At 39.4% G+C, this 16606-nt stretch overlaps 1 protein-coding gene across 4 annotated transcripts in view; it reads left to right on the top strand.

Annotated features, from left to right (window-relative positions):
• LOC127416913 (glycerophosphodiester phosphodiesterase domain-containing protein 5-like) overlaps positions 1-16606 on the top strand; it is a 53763-nt gene that overhangs the window by 22047 nt on the left and 15110 nt on the right. For all 4 annotated transcript variants that reach the window (XM_051656513.1, XM_051656512.1, XM_051656514.1 and 1 more), the window contains exons 2-10: positions 690-952; positions 2966-3069; positions 5385-5478; positions 5565-5624; positions 7032-7130; positions 7251-7344; positions 8360-8505; positions 10430-10512; positions 16239-16389. In XM_051656513.1, coding sequence (XP_051512473.1) covers positions 770-952; positions 2966-3069; positions 5385-5478; positions 5565-5624; positions 7032-7130; positions 7251-7344; positions 8360-8505; positions 10430-10512; positions 16239-16389 — 1014 coding nt within the window. In that variant the 5' untranslated portion in view covers positions 690-769. The remainder of the gene's footprint in view (positions 1-689; positions 953-2965; positions 3070-5384; positions 5479-5564; positions 5625-7031; positions 7131-7250; positions 7345-8359; positions 8506-10429; positions 10513-16238; positions 16390-16606) is intronic.

Raw genomic sequence — 16606 nt, 5'->3', positions numbered from 1 at the left:
AATAGAATGAAACTTTAAAACATGGCATTTAGAAAAAAGGGAAAACGTGGAATTTGGGATAAAATTAAATTGAATTTTGTAATTTAACAGGGTTGTACTTAAACTTGAAGCAATGTTTACTTCATTGAGAAACACTCAAAGGAAACTTGGTATTGTTGAGTATTTTCATTGAAATTTTAAGAAGTGTGTTCAGTAGCAAATTACCTATTTTTTCTATGTATCAAAATTGGTATCGAAAATCTTACAATTTTACCGGTATTGGTACCAACTACTGAATTTTTTTGTATCGTGACAACACTAAATATGATTGATCATTTTTGTCTAAATTGAGCAAAATACCTATGCTTTAATGTTGTTTTCTGACTCAAAAAAATTACAAATTACACAAGGAGGTCTCCTTAATATCTCAATCCTTTATCCTAGACAGCAATGATGTAAAATGAAGTGCAAATATGGAGACTTTTCTTAAAGTCTGCTGCTTGACATATGTTGTCAGTTGGAACGTTTGTGACCAAATTCGTCTTGATGTGTACTGTACAGTCTGACATCATGCCGTACAGTGTGCCTTGGCTTGTACCCAAGATCTCACTGGGATCATATCATATAGTATATCTAGCAGCAATCTTAAAGCATTGTAAAAATCATACAGTATGCTCCTGGCTTAACAATTTTTTGTCTCTCTCTTGCAGTTCTCCCCCTCTGTTGATCGTCTCATTTTCCTCCTCATCTCGTCTGCTCCAGGCTGCTCCATGAAAGGTAGGGCTGATTTATGGGCCGCTCTCCAGTGAGCCTGTCCAGACTGAAGCTGGGGAAGTTAAAGGTGGTGCGGCGACAGCTGCTGCAGCGGTATGAGCACCAGCCATTCGTCTCCTGTCTGGCCGGCCTCTACGGCTGCCAGTGGAGACGCTACCAGCGCGCCAAAGCCCAGCCGGGAGAATGCTGCTGTAGTCGGGTGAGGACACATACTTCACATTTTTGTTGTTATATGAATTGTTATATTGATTTTGTTTTGGTGGCTGTGATTGGGAATGTGTCCTCCATCAATGTTCACATAAAACCTATGCCCCTGGTTTAATGGCAGGTTCCAGTGTGACAACTTACTCCATATTAGTGACAACATGCCCTGCAGTTGTGACAAGATGCCACAAAAGGTTATCGTGTGTTCAATGAACTGATGATCTAATAATCTTTTTTTACTTGAAAGAATAGAGAAAATGTTCAATAGCTTTTTTGTAGCCAAGACTTTAATGAAATGAGGAATACAATTTTCTTTTGACTTAAGAGTTCATTGCACTATAAAAACATACTGTAAGTTTCAGAACTCAAAACTTCCTCCTCACCACAAAAAGAGCATTTTTGGAAACCAAGCTGCCAAAACGACCTGTTCTCTACTTCCTCCATATTGTGATGTCACACTGTGGAAGACATTTGCATCTGATCACCTCCACAACAACACATCAACACCTACTTTACCTTATTACTTCTGTTGCCCCGCCCAGTAACGGTGAGCAGTGAGATGGTGAGGAGAGAGCAGGTCAGTCAAGAATAGAGAGCCAATCACAACAGTGGGCGTTTACTGTCAGGTCATAAAGGAGAAGCAGCACCAAAACTGGGCCATTACATGTACAGTTGTCAAGATAAGTAAAGATAATTAAGCCAGTGCATACTGCTATAATCAGCACACTACATTTAAAAATATTTCCATATAGGGGCCTGTGAAACCTTTCTTTAAGATCTTTTAGGGTGCTTTCACACTGGCAGTTTAGTTCGAAACAGAGCACAGTTCGCATGAAAAATTGGTAATGTGAAAGCTGTCATGCGGACCGGGGAGTGCACCGCGGTACCGAACCCGAGACTACCTGTAGGAAGTGGTCTGAGTTCGGTTGCAATGGAACTGTAGCGCGATTCGCGTGAATGTGAAAGCAAATCGGACGCGGGTGCGCACTCATTCAGGAAGTAAAGTAACCTGCGCATGCGTTTTAGTCGATGCCGACATCTATCTATCTATCTATCGATACACCTTATAAATACTATATATAAATACTATTATAGGTTATAAATATAGGGTATAATAGGAGATGACAGTGGCGATAACTTCACCTTGGACACGAGCGAAGTGTGCAATGTAAACAAAGATGCAAATGAATTCCTTGCAATCAGCTGTCTCCTAAAAAAAAACGCAGTTTGTGAGCAGCAGCAAGCCGCCTTCCCCTGGACATCTGATGAGTTACACCATGAAGCGCACATATACGTAGTTGTCACTTTGCTGTGCATAATGGCACCAAAATAACAAAAAAACAAAAAGTATGATGAGTCCCATTGTGTTCTCCATGCGTGTTTGTGATGACGTAAGATGAACGCAAATGGACCAGGGGTTCGATAGAATCAAGTGAGTGTGAAACCAGACCAAAGCTTCGGGGGGCACCGGGAACAATCGCACTCGGAATCGGACCGCAGCAAACATTCCCAGTGTGAAAGCCCCCTTAGATATTCTCCTCTTAGCCAGAATATCTGCATATGACTGTAAAGCACCCAGGCTGCTCAGACTCTATAGAAAGTGCTAATAAGTGCTCTTTTCTACTGTATTCACTGATTAGTCTTCTTTAACACACTGAGCTCAGCATTTATTATACACTCTTCGTGTGCTGATGGGCTGGTTTTTAAAAAAAAATAAAAATTCAGAAGTTTACAACATGACTCAGTAAACGTCATTCATCAAGTCATTCAAAATCAGCTGGATGACTCACTGTTCGAATGGTGCACAGCTGAGGCAGCTGTCCAATGTGATTCTAAAGATATTATTTGAATGGCAAAGTTTGAATTAGCCTGATATGGCTCCTCTGTTTCATCCTCCTGTTTAATTTTCACACATCAGCCCCTGTGCTGACAAACTGTGCTGAAGTGCATGTGTTTTTTTCAATGGTAATAATGGCTCTCTGTGTGTTCTGTGTGTCTTGTTTTGCAGTTGGAATGTGGTAGCTTCGTGCTCCTCATCATAACATTTTTTCTGACGCTGATATTCCTCTATTTCTGGAGTGAGGCGCAGAACGACTACAATGACTTTGACTGGTAAGTGTCTCTGAACTAGATGGATGGATGGATGGATGGACGGACGGATGGATCGACAAATAGATTGGCGGATGGATGGATGGATGGATGGATAAACAGTTTTAGGGTCACGGTTTCGGTATGGTTCGGTATTTGCTTTGTTCATAAAAAAAAAAAATATTACTGCCAAATCCAAAGAATAATCTATTTGGTAAACACTTCAGCAGGTTTGCCCTTAAATAACAATCATTGTTTTACAACAGTAACTGTAGTTTAACCATGGCATTTGTAGTTAAATCATAGTAACCACAATATAAACATGGTTACTGTCATGGTTAAAATATATAGTATAATCATGGTTACTATATAGAAATTACAGTATTACTGTAGTAAAACCATGGTTAATTGTATCAAAACCATGATTTCTGTTCAGAAAACCATGGTGACAGCAGTCATGGTTACTACAATATTACTATAGTAAAACCATGGTTAACTTTAGTCAGGGTCCTTTACTAAAAAAAAAAAAAAAAAATTTGTTTCTCTAATTACTAAATCAACATTTTAACTTAATACCTGCACTAATATGCTACATGCATCAACATAAATTGCACTTAAAATTAATCTCAACATATATTCAATATTCAGAAGCTGTACATCGCTATAAAAGGAATAACCTTGCTATTAAAAGGCATATGAGAAGGGATGTTGTGATAATGCTGCTCGAGTATTTTATTCATATATGTGGAAATCCCACATGAACACCCCGAGCGCTTTACTTATTGTTTCATGCCTGTCTGAATTAGCACGGAGGATCTGCTTAAAATTGAAAGGAAGTGTGTGCAGTTTCGGCTCACCTGCGGCTCTTTCCCTGGGTGATGTCGGCATAAAAGATTAATAATGTATCAATGTATTACTATAACGGCATCTTGATGCCATTAATCAAAGCGCATTATTGATGCTTGCAAATAGATCACAGCTGCACGAGGAAACAAGAAGAACTTGCATGTGCATTTTAAATAAAATGTGATGTCATCAAGTTGACCCACGTGAAACACAGGTGGAGCATATCCATCTACAGATCCATTCATGTGCATTAGCGGAGTTTTAACTGTGCCTGTCTGTTTGAAGCTTTGTTTTCTTGACCAGAACTTGTTCTCCAGATCATTAATGAGTGTCATTAAACTTGAGGTGAACCGACCGCGGTGCCAATGCTTCCCGAACCATGGGTGGCGAACCATATGGTTCGTTTTTTTACCGAGAACCGTTACACTCCTAATAGACAGACAGACAGGATTGGATGGATGGATGGATGGATGGACGGACGGATGGACTGATGGATGGATGGATAGACAGATGAATACATAGACAGACAGACAGACAGACAAATAGACTGACGGATGAATGGATGGATGTATGGATGGACAAACAGACAGATGGATGCATGGATGGATGGACAGACAGACAAAAAGAGAGACAACTAGATGAATGGATGAATGGACGGACGGACGGCGGACAGACAGATGGACAGACAGACAGATGGATGGACGGATAGACAGATGAATAGATAGACAGAGAGACAGACAGACAAATAGATTGATGGATGGATGGATGGACAGATGGACAGACAAATAGATAGATGGACGGACGGACGGATGAATGGATGAATGGACAGATAGATAGACAGACAGACAGACAGATGATAGATAGATAGCTAGATAGAAAGATAGATGTACGGATGGACAGATGGACAGATGAATAGATAGACAGAACGACAGACAAATAGATTGATGGATGGATGGACAGATAGACGGACAGACGGGTAGATGGATGGCTGGATGGATGGACATAGATAAACAGACAGACAGACAAATGGATGGATGGATGGATGGATGGATAGATGGGTGGGTGGGTGGACAAAGACAGATATACAGACAGACAAATAGATGGATGGACGGACGGACAGACAGACAGACAAATAGATTGACAGATGGATGGATGGATGGACAGACGGATAGATAGACAGACAGACAAATAGATTGATGGATGGATGAATAGACAGTTGGACGGATGGATGGATAGATAGATGGATAGATGGATGGATAGATGGATAGATGGATGGACACATAGATAAACAGACAGAGAGACAAATGGATGGATGGACACAGATAGATAGACAGACAGACAAATGGATGGATGGATGGACACAGATAGCTAGAAAGACAAATGGATGGATGGACGGACAGACAGATAGACAGACAGACAGACAGACAGACAGACAGACAGATAGATCAGAACAAAATCCTTTCTTACTTAAAATCTGTTCTTTATTTCCACAGGTTTAATTTTGGGAACTTTGGGTTCTGGTTCCCTTGGTCAGTGGTATTGCTGGTGGTTGCTGCTGCCCTCTTTACCTATATCGCCCTCCTGCTGGTAAGAATGGTGAACAGCAACAAAGCATTTCCATTTAATTTTGTATAATTAGCAACAATTAATTACTTGGCTTTGACTTTTTTCAGGTTCTAGCAGTGTGCCTTCTCTCTGAAGGACAGAGGCTGTACCTTCACTGGAGCCACAAGGTGAACAGAACAACAGTGCTTCATCATTTGCTCTGTAACTGCTGTGAACTTGTGAATGCTTAATTTCTAATTATTTAAATTTCAATTCATGGTGATATCTGTAATGAGAAAAACTGCTTCAAATAATTCACAAATAGTGTTAAACTTGGTTAAATATTTCATTCTACATAATCAATTTATTGAAGATACCAGTAAAGAAAACACAAGTCTGTTGACTAGTTTGATACTAATTTGATTAGTTTTATATGGGGATGTGGGGTAATGTAATTACCAGAAAATTACTTCTCAGTAATTTTAATCCCGTGCGAATCGGTCATGTCAGTAATTTTTCAGGACCTTTTACGGAGTGTGCGGTCCATGCCGGTAAAAATTACAGAGTGTTTTACCTACTATAAAATGGCCTGTAAAAATAACCCCAGGTAATATTAATCCCGTGCAAATTGACATGTTGTTAAAAATCCTGTAAATCTGCACTTTCCAGCCCTTGAGCCCATTAAATATTGAGTGTCTGAAGTGGATGTTGGTCAAGAGAAGATGGCAGAAAATGTAAGAAGCGCTTCACAACTTCAGATAACGCTGGCTGTTGCGTTTGGACTGATACATGTTTTTCTCAAGCATTTTATGCTGTCGAGTGTTTATTTACCCATATAAAAGAGAAACTAGCAGTTTTTAATTATGATTTGAGCAGAGTGAGTGTGGGAAATTGTGTTGAGCCCCGTGTTTTGGAACATAAATTTACATAATGTGAAGGGATTGTCCATATTTTCAATTCAAGAGTGATTGCATGCTTGCTAACGTCACCAATTCTGTTGTATTTAGTCAGATATTCCAATCAATTTCTTCTAATAATCACAGGTACAGTATGTGCTCATGTTTAATACTTCCTGCATAATTAATCAGCACAGTATAATTTTCTAATAGGTCAGTTACGCATTAAAGCATTATGTTAATGTTGTAGACACACCCATCTCTGTGATTTTTACAGACATCGCTTATCCCGTGCGAATTGATGGTAAATTTTATAGATGTCAGCAGTAATTATTACTTTACTGACATTTGTCCGAAAAACTAATCCCATCTGAATAGGGCTTTAAAGGTGAAGTGAGCAAATTCTGCGTCACTAGCATCACCAAAAGGAGTTGGAAAAATAGGGACTGTTTTCAAACAGCTTTCCTGAACACCCCCTCTGCCATTGGTTGGACAAAACAGGTAGTCCCGCCTCAACCCTAAGCCATTGGTTGAGCCAAAGTAGCTATATCGGGTTAGTCTAACTGCTCAAACAAACAGAGCAATTTTTCTCAGGTACAATGTTTTTAACACAAATGGTGGACTTTAGCCAAGCTGTGCAGTGATAGTTAGTTTTTTGTGATTATTTAATACAAAAATGCTTTGTTTTTTGTTACACAGATTGGTATCCTGGTAACTCTGATCTTCTCCATCTGTGCCACAGCTATGCTGACAGACTTATGGAGCCAAGAATGGACCACGCTGCTTATTTCTTTTCAGGTGGGTAACTTCATCTGTTATATTTGTGGAAAACATTCTAAACATTGCTAAAGACAATTGACATAAATTTTACAAGACATTCCTGAACTGCATTTATGTGTTTCCATGTTTGTTTTGCAGGTCACAGCGCCCTTTCTGCATGTGGGCGGAGTTTCACTAATGGCACTTCTTTCTTGGCCAATAGCCTTACATTTCTTTCGCATGAACAAGAGAGGTGTGTGATCGTATTAACACATTGTCAACCCTATCGAGTCTTTTTTTCACTGGCATGGTGCTGGCGTTGGAGCCAATGCGTTATCCTTCCCCATGCATTTCCACCAAAGAAAAGGTGGTTTGTGGCCAGAAAAATTGCATCTGCACTTTTGAAAAACAGCTATAGCACTAAGACTACAGCGTCGGTGATGCACAGTTTGTCCTTGGAAAGCCTAGTTCATCCCCGTCCTACTCTTATTCTTTCTCCTCCCTGCCTTTTGCTGATGATCTCGCTGAGTCATGTTTGAGACTCTTATGAGCGCTCTTAACAAGGGCTATCTCTTAACGAGGCAGCGAGACAAACGTGGGACAAAGGCTCAGCTCACACCAGAGTGATGTTCGATTCTTCCACAGACTGACCCTTTGTTCTAACATTCACAAAGACATCATCACTCTCTCTGTCTCTAATGTTGAGATGAGCCGTGCCAGTGTAGAGGTGACATACGTCATGTGGATTCTACAGTAAATTGGGCCTCGTTGCCACAGGATTATCTTTCTCTAATTACGCTTTTTATTGGAGTTGCGCAATTATTGTAGCAGTATTGGTGCTGTTTTTTTCTTTAATAGCCTATAACAAAATGTTTAACTGGGTGGCTTAATGGATTTATAAGGGGAATATGTTGACCTAATTTCAGTCAGATCAAAAATTCAGTTTTTGCAAGCAGTTGTTGTGTAAGCTCAGCTTCAATCGTAGCTGATATGTTTTATTTCAGTTAATATTGTTATATATCAAAGAATACATCTAACGTTCCTACGTCTTGAAGCTATAAAAGGCATTGTGTTTTAATAACTGTTGGATTTGTCTTAACCTTTCATTCATGAGTTTGCTTATTGGTGGTGTTTGCTATGGCAGGCTTCACTGTTGTTAGTGCTCAAATTGCTCACAAGCTCTTCAGAAAATATAACGTAATGTAAATGCAATTAATCAAAACGACAGTAGTTGTAAATGTTCATTCAAAAAATATCTTGTGTTTCAGTGAGGCAGGTGGCTCTCCTGAGCCTGTATTTGGCTGTTCTCTTCGCGCTGTATTTGGTGCCTTTGGGCATGTATTCTCCCTGCATCAAAGAGAAGGGCACATTGGGGCCAGCACCTATCCTCATTGGACACAGAGGAGCGCCCATGGTGTGTCATATTAAGATCCTGTTTCTGTGTAATTTTAAATAAATACATTAGGGATTTTGCTTAGGTTTTTCAATCCATCATGAAATCAACATCTCTTTCAATGTCAGAACCAAAATAGATGTCGTTTCATTCTGAAATAACTTGAATTTAAGGTTCCATTTGTTAACATTAGTTAATGCATTAGGTATCATGAATAAACAGTATATTTTATACAGCATTTATTCATCTTTGTTAACGTTAGTTAATAAAAATGCAATTGTTCATTGTTAGTTCATGTTAGTTCATAGTGCATTAACTAATGTTAACAAATACATCTTTGTTTTAAATGCTGTAAAATTAATGTTCATTGTAAGTTCATGTTAACTAATGTTAACAAATGGAACTTTGTTGTAAAGTGTTACCAAATTTTTCATAATTAGCTATTTATCATTTATTATATGAATTATAGATATCTATAATTACATTTTTACTAGTAAAAATGCTAATTTCTTATATCAGTAGTTAGGTTTGTACTATTAAAAAAAAGTTAATTCTTGATTTCAGAATCACATCATTACTCATAAAACACCCATTCTTGATATCAAAAATGGAATTTAAGCTATAGTAAAAACGTAATTGTTGATATCTGTAACTGAATTTTTACTAGTAGAATTTCACAATGATCCATCCTTCTGTTCAAAACACAATTACAGATATCTATAATTAATTTCATACTTGTTGGAATTTCAAATGTACATTTCAGCCCTGTACTTCTTACTAGTAAAAATAATTTTTGTCATAAATAAATAGATGTCAATAGAAAGATAATAGATATCAATAGTAAAATGTTACTAGTGACAGTGTCCATTTCTGATATCAACAATTGTATTACAACTTGTAAAAATGCTCATTTTACTAGTGGCAATGTTAATTTCAGATATCTATAATTTGAATGTAGTAAGAAGGCCTTTTAAGATATCCTTAATTACTCTTCAGTTTATTGATATCTGAAATCCATTTCCAGCTATCTGAAATTAATATTGAAAACCACTTTCCAGATATGAAAAATTAGCATTTTCATTAGTAGAAATTCCATTGCTGATCTCAAGAATTAGCATTTTAACTAGTGGAAATTGAATTCTACACTGTAAAAAAAAAATCTGTTAAATTTACGGTAAAATAACGGCTGCTTTGGTTGGCAGAAATTTATCGTGAAAAAATACGGTGATCATGTTTCAGGCTTTACCGGATGTAATTTTGATGCCTGTACATTTTACGGTTCACTACCGTTTATATTATTAAATGATATAAACTTGATATACAGTACTAACCTACTGGAACTATATAATCTGTTTTCACTTTAAAATGTATTGTTAATAACTGTAAATACAAAAGGCCTTATGTTGACTTAAATTTCATCAAGAGTGGCCCTTCCAGGAGCAATAATGAATACAGAGAAAAGTGCACAGTGTCACTCACACAAACACAAAACACTATCAGGGTAACACAAGTGACACTAAAATAATGCAATAAACATTTACTAAAGGACATAAAATATAAAACAGAACACCCTAATGTACATAACTGATATAACTATTCCCATAAAGTACAATGAATTATGATGGGTCAGGCAGGGACTTCTGGGAATGCCCGATAATTGTTTTATCACCGTAATTTTAACAATAGTACATGTATTCTCTTGTTAAACACAATATATATTTTTACCATTAATTACTATATATGGTAAAATAATACTTTTTTACATCTAAAACAATTGCATGTATTGTCTTGTTAAATGTATTATATTTTTTTACAGTATATTTTAAGGTAACTACCTGTTAACCAAATAATGTTTTTTTTTTACTGTAGCATTTTTACATTCTTTTACCATTAAAATTACATACATTTTGAATTAATTTGAATTGTGTTGTTTCTTTTCAAACAGCTTGCACCCGAGAATACCCAGCTATCCTTTGAGAAGGCTATAGAATCGGGTGGAGAGGGATTAGAGACTGATGTCACAATCAGGTGAGTATCTTCACCCAATGCCACTAATTTTATTTTGTGTTAATTCATTTATAAAGCACTGAAACATATGCTGGTTTGCATTGTTTCTAACATATAGTGTATATTACTACTAAATGCACAAATTCCTGTGAGGTTTGCTTTCTGGAAGAACTTTCTGGTCACATCTGTTATAAAAGTGGACATACTATCTAAAACCTGCTGTGCCCTGTCATGCTGCGGAAAATATATGACCTACTCTGTCGTTCTGTTCCAAAACAAAGTGTGCTTCCTACATAGACAACATTTTTAGGCATGATGAGTTTCTGACAGAGTGTTTCACTTTTTCGGTAATGATGCTACCTCGGAAGGCAGCTGCCCATGTAGGTAGTAGACATCAGGCAGCTCGCTAGTATTTAGAATAGATCTGTTGCTGATGGTACATAATCCTTTTGCGACTACCTCTTCAGTATCGAGAAATCATAGCACAATCCCAGTTGCCCAGCACGTGTCGCAGACTTGAGCATATTTCTGTGATCTACCGCTACAAAGACATCAACAAATAGTCAATGGGCAGCTCATTCACAAGGTCTGTCATCTGGACAATGGTCTACTTGAGCCAACAGGTCTCTATAAATAGAGAAAAGACACCAAATGCTCCTGGATGAGTCACTGCGCTCAGTTAAGGTGATTAGCGGTACACTAATACTGTTAGTGCTCTCGTCTTTACTGCACGAGCCCTGGGAAGCTTCCTAGGGAGTATGGATGAGGGAAGGTGTATATTTAATCAGCATTTTGACAAATTATGTCGATTGAGCTTAACTTCTGTTGAACCCGGAACATTCCTTTAAATAAATGATATGTTGATTTACTAATCAAATAAATCACAATAAATTACATTAATCAATATTTGCTGAAATAAGCCTGTAAATAAAGATATTTCAAATAAATAACATTTTTGTGGCAGACTGAGTAATTCATTGAAAAGTCATTACAAAAAGTAACTCTAGAAATCAATATATATTTTATTTTCATATCCATTTTTTGGTAACACTTTACAATAAGGTTCCATTCGTTAGCATTGCTTGTCTTAATGCATTAGGTATCATGAACTAACAATAATTAACTATATATATTTTTTACAGCATTAATATTAATCTTTGTTAATGTTAGTTAATAAAAAAATACAAGAATTCATTTTTAGTTCATGTTAGTTTATAGTGCATTAACTAATGTTAACAAATACAACTTTTAAAATTTTTATTATGTATTACATTTTTAAATGTATGTATATGTTTTAATTAACATGAACCAAGATTAATAAATGAAGTATTGTTCATTGTTAGTTCATGTTAACTAATGTTTTTAACTAACCTTATAGTGCTGACCAGCTGGTCCCCATCTTCACACAGATCTTCAACAGATCACTGGAGCAGTGTGAAGTTCCCTGTTGCTTCAAACGCTCCACCATCATTCCTGTCCCAAAGAAACCCAAAATCACAGGACTTAATGACTACAGACCTGTCGCTCTGACGTCTGAGGTCATGAAGTCATTTTAGAGACTGGTGTTGGCCCACCTGAAGGACATCACTGGACCCTTTCTAGATCCCCTTCTATTTGCTTATCAAGCAAACAGATCTGTGGATGATGCAGTCAACATGGGATTGCATCATATCCTGCAACATCTGGACAGACCAGGCACATATGCAAGGATCCTTTTTGTGGACTTCAGTTCGGCTTTCATCACCATCATCCCAGCTATTCTCCGGACTAAATTACATCAACTCTCTGTTCCCACGTCTATCTGTAAGTGGATCACCAACTTTCTGACAGACAGGCAGCAGCTAGTGCAAATGGGGAAATTCACCTCCAGCACATGTACAATCAGCACTGGTGCCCCCCAGGGATGTGTGCTCTCTCCACTACTCTTCTCCCTGTGTACCAACATCTGCACTGCCAAGGACCCCTCTGTCAAGCTCCTGAAGTTTGCAGATGACACTACTGTCATCGGCCTCTCCCAAGATGACGAAGAGTCTGCATACAGAAGTGAAGTTTAACGGCTGGCTCACTGGTGCAGTCAAAACAACCTGAGCTGAACACACTCAAAACAGTGGAGATGATAGTGGACTTCAGGAGGAACACCCCAACATTGACCCCCCTCACCATCCTGAACAGCACTGTGGCAGCAGTGGAGTCATTCAGGTTCCTGGGCTCTACCATCTCACATGACCTGAAGTAGGAGACCCACATTGACTCCATTTTGAAAAAGACCCAGCAGAGGTTGTACTACCTTTGCCAGCTGAGGAAGTTCAACCTGCCACAGGCGCTGCTGATACAGTTCTACTCAGCAGTCATTGAGTCTGTCCTCTGCACTTCAATAACTGTCTGGTTTGGTTCAGGTATGAAATTGGACATCAGAAGACTACAAAGGACAGCCCTCCTATATTTATATCTTATTGTGTATTTCTATATATACTTATTGTCATATGTATTTTGTTGGTTCATGTTTTTCATGTCTTTTATTTTGAAAATCTAGTTCCTGTTTCATGCCATGTGGTTCCCTTGTCATGTGATTTCATGTTTCCCTCCATGTTCATGTGTCTTGTTTTCATTGGTTTATTGTCTTGTTATCTTGTTTAGAGTTCTTAGTGTTTATTGGTTATCTTTGTACATGTGTTCTCCCATGTCATGTATTTAACCCTCATGTTTTCCATGGTCCATTGTCATGTATTGTTTGTTGATGTAACTTTGGTTGTGAGTTCAAGTTCATGTCAAGTCTAGTTTACGTCAAGCCAAGTTTATGTTTAAGTCAAGTTCATGTTTATGTTTCATTCGTGTTTGTAGTTAGGGTTTTTGGATTACATGTTGGAATAAATTTGCACTTGGGTTCTTTACTCCATCGTCATCGTCTTTGTCATTGCCAGTGCCAGCAACATCGTTACAGACGTTACAGAACGTTACAGAATACCTGACCGACAAATATGAACCCAGCAAGCCAACTCCTATGCCTATGTCAGGGGAATCGTCCCCTGGAAGATTACGTAGAGGACTTTTGCACTCTGGCATGCCAGATGGACTTAAATGAGGTTGCCCTCAAAGACATTTTCCGTTTTGGATTAACTGAATCTATCTCTTTGCTGATACCAGGCGGTCAGAGTACCCACAGCCTGGCTCAGTATATTGACCTCGCCCTACAGATTATTGGTTCTACGTTCACTGTGGGGGAGGCGGATCCCAGGCCAGAGTTCCACATCATGGCTGCCAAGCCAGAGATCCACGTCATGGCCGCCAAGCCAGAGTTCCATGACATGGTCACCAAGCCAGAGTTCCACATCATGGCCACCAAGCCAGAGATCCACGTCATGGCCACCAAGCCAGAGATCCACGTCACGGCCGCCAGGCCAGAGATCCACGACATGGCCGCCAAGCCAAAGATCCACGACATGGCCACCAAGCCAGAGTTCCATGTCATGGCCACCAAGCCAGATTTCCACACATGGCTGCCAAGCCAGAGTTCCTCCTCATGGACGCTGAGCTAGCGCCATCTTTTGCCCCGGATCCTGAGTCTGCTCCATGCCATGTCACAGCAACACCTCAGCCTGCTTCATGCCATGTCACAGCAACACCTCAGCCTGCTCCATGTCATGTCAAATCCATGCCTGAGCCTGCTCCATGTCATGTCACAGCCACGCCTGAGCCTGCTCCATGCCACGTCACAGCCACGCCTGAGTCTGTTCCACGCCACGTCATAGCCACATCTGAGCTATTGGACCTGGAGATGGTTCTCGCCCTTGTACCCACACTATGGATGCTTCCTCAGGATCAGACAAGGGGAACTTCCGACCCTCCGAATTCGCCTAGACCCTCTGAGCCCTGGACTCCGCCTTGGTTCTCCGATCCCTCAGTTAAACCTTGGCTCTATGTCCCTTCGGCTCCACCGTGGTCCTTCGGCCAATCGGCTTCTCTGGGTTCCCTCGTCCCTCCAGCTCCGCCTTGGTCAGTCAGTCACCTGGCTCCGCCTGAGCTCTCCAATCCCACAACTACGCTTCGTAAATCCGAGCCTGTGGCCTCACCGGGGACCTCCTTCCCTACGGCTCCGCCTTGGTCCTCAGTCCCACCGGCTCCACCTCTGTCCACCGATCCCCCAGCTCCACCTCGGTCCTCCGAGCCTTGGGCGCTACCTTGGTTCTCCGAACCTCCGGCTCCACCATGGTCCTTCGAGTCTTCGGCTACTCTCCGGGCACCAAGTTCCCTGGTTTTGCCCCCTCAAGTCTCTCATGGTCCCGCCTTCCACGGCTCCGCCCCTCGAGCCTCTCAGGGCCCCACTTTCCATTGACTCTGTCAGGCCATGCCATGTGTTGCTTAGCCACGTTTCAAGACCACCACCCCCCCCAGCTCCCTACAGAACTTTGGGTTTATGCTATATTTAATGTGTTTTGTTCATGTGTTGGGGCATCGGGAGCCGCCCCTTAGTGGGGGGGATATGTCATATATATTTTGTTGGTTCATATTTTTCGTGTCTTTTATTTTGAAAATCTAGTTCCTGTTTCATGTCATGTGGTTCCCTTGTCATGTGATTTCATGTTTCCTTCCATGTTCATGTGTCTTGTTTTCATTGGTTTATTGTCTTGTTATCTTGTTTTGAGTTCTTAGTGTTTATTGGTTATCTTTGTCATGTGTTCTCCCATGTCATGTATTTAACCCTCATGTTTTCCATGGTTCATTGTCAGGTATTGTTTGTTGATGTAACTTTGGTTGTTAGTTCAAGTTCATGTCAAGTCTAGTTTATGTCAAGCCAAGTTTACGTCTAAGTCAAGTTCATGTTTATGTTTCATTCATGTTTGTAGTTAGGGTTTTTGGATTACACGTTGGAATAAATTTGCACTTGGGTTCTTTACTCCATCGTCATCGTCTTTGTCATTGGCAGTGCAAGCAACATTGTTACAGATGTTACAGAATGTTACATTTATATTTTCTATTCACTTTTTATTTTTATTATTATCTCTGTCTTGTTGTTGTTTTGCTTGTGCACTGGAAGCTTCTGTCACCAATACAAATTCCATGTATGTGTAAGCATACTTGGCAATAAAGCTCATTCTGATTTTGATTCTGATTCTGATTATTGTAAAGTATTACCCATTTTTCTGTTGAGTTGTCAATCTGTCTGAGGAAGACGTGGGGGCGTTCACACTGAATCAAATTTGTTCTGCTCATGTTTTATGAATGAAGCCTATTTACCCTTGGATTATTAGTAATAAAACAACCTTTGAACCCACTGACAAATATAGATCTGTGTCATGTATGGATAGAAAAGAGATTAAGCTGGCAGAATCAGGGGACTCTTTATTTACACGTTTGGCCAACTTAACATTTAGATTTAGTTCACTAGTTCACAACAGGTGAATACGGGTTACCCAAGCAGTTTGTTTGGTCCATGTCTGTAAGTTTACTGTTTCAGGTCTACAGGTTCTTTGAGTTGTTATTTTTCAATATAGAAAAAGTATAGTCCAAGGGTCTTCCTCATATATAAACGTTAAAATGCCTTTATTTTGTTTGTTGTTTATTTTTGTTTGTTTTGTTTTGAATAAATACAAAGCACCATTTTTTTCATATTTTGAGAAGTTGAAAATGTGTAAAAAATAGACCCACACAAAACAGAGGTAATTTATTTTTCAAAGCATGCAGCAATACAGTAGTTGCCATTGTTTTTGAGTGTGCCGAAATATTCACAGAGTATTTCCTCTTTACAGTTATGACGGTGTCCCATTCCTGATGCATGACAGCACACTAAGGAGGACAACCAACGTGCATGAAGTGTTTCCAAACAGAACAGATGACTCAGCAGCCATGTTTACCTGGGCAGAGCTGGAGATGCTCAATGCTGGATCCTGGTTCCTCTGGGTAATAATGGGTTCATGAACCAATAGTGAATACTAGCGTGTAGTGCTTCATGAATACTGCATAGTATACTGGCTACTTAAAGGAATACTCTGGGTTCGATACAGATTAAGCTCAGTCAGCGTTTGTGGCATAATGTTGATTACCACAAAAATTTATTTTGAATCCTTTTCTTTAAAAAAAGCAAAAATATGTGTTTCAGTGAGGCATCTACAACGGA

The sequence above is a fragment of the Myxocyprinus asiaticus genome, chromosome 26 (assembly GCF_019703515.2).
Source record: "Myxocyprinus asiaticus isolate MX2 ecotype Aquarium Trade chromosome 26, UBuf_Myxa_2, whole genome shotgun sequence".
NCBI lineage: Eukaryota > Metazoa > Chordata > Actinopteri > Cypriniformes > Catostomidae > Myxocyprinus > Myxocyprinus asiaticus.
Note: the sequence above shows the minus strand (reverse complement) of the source record. Positions and strands in the feature narration are given on the sequence as shown.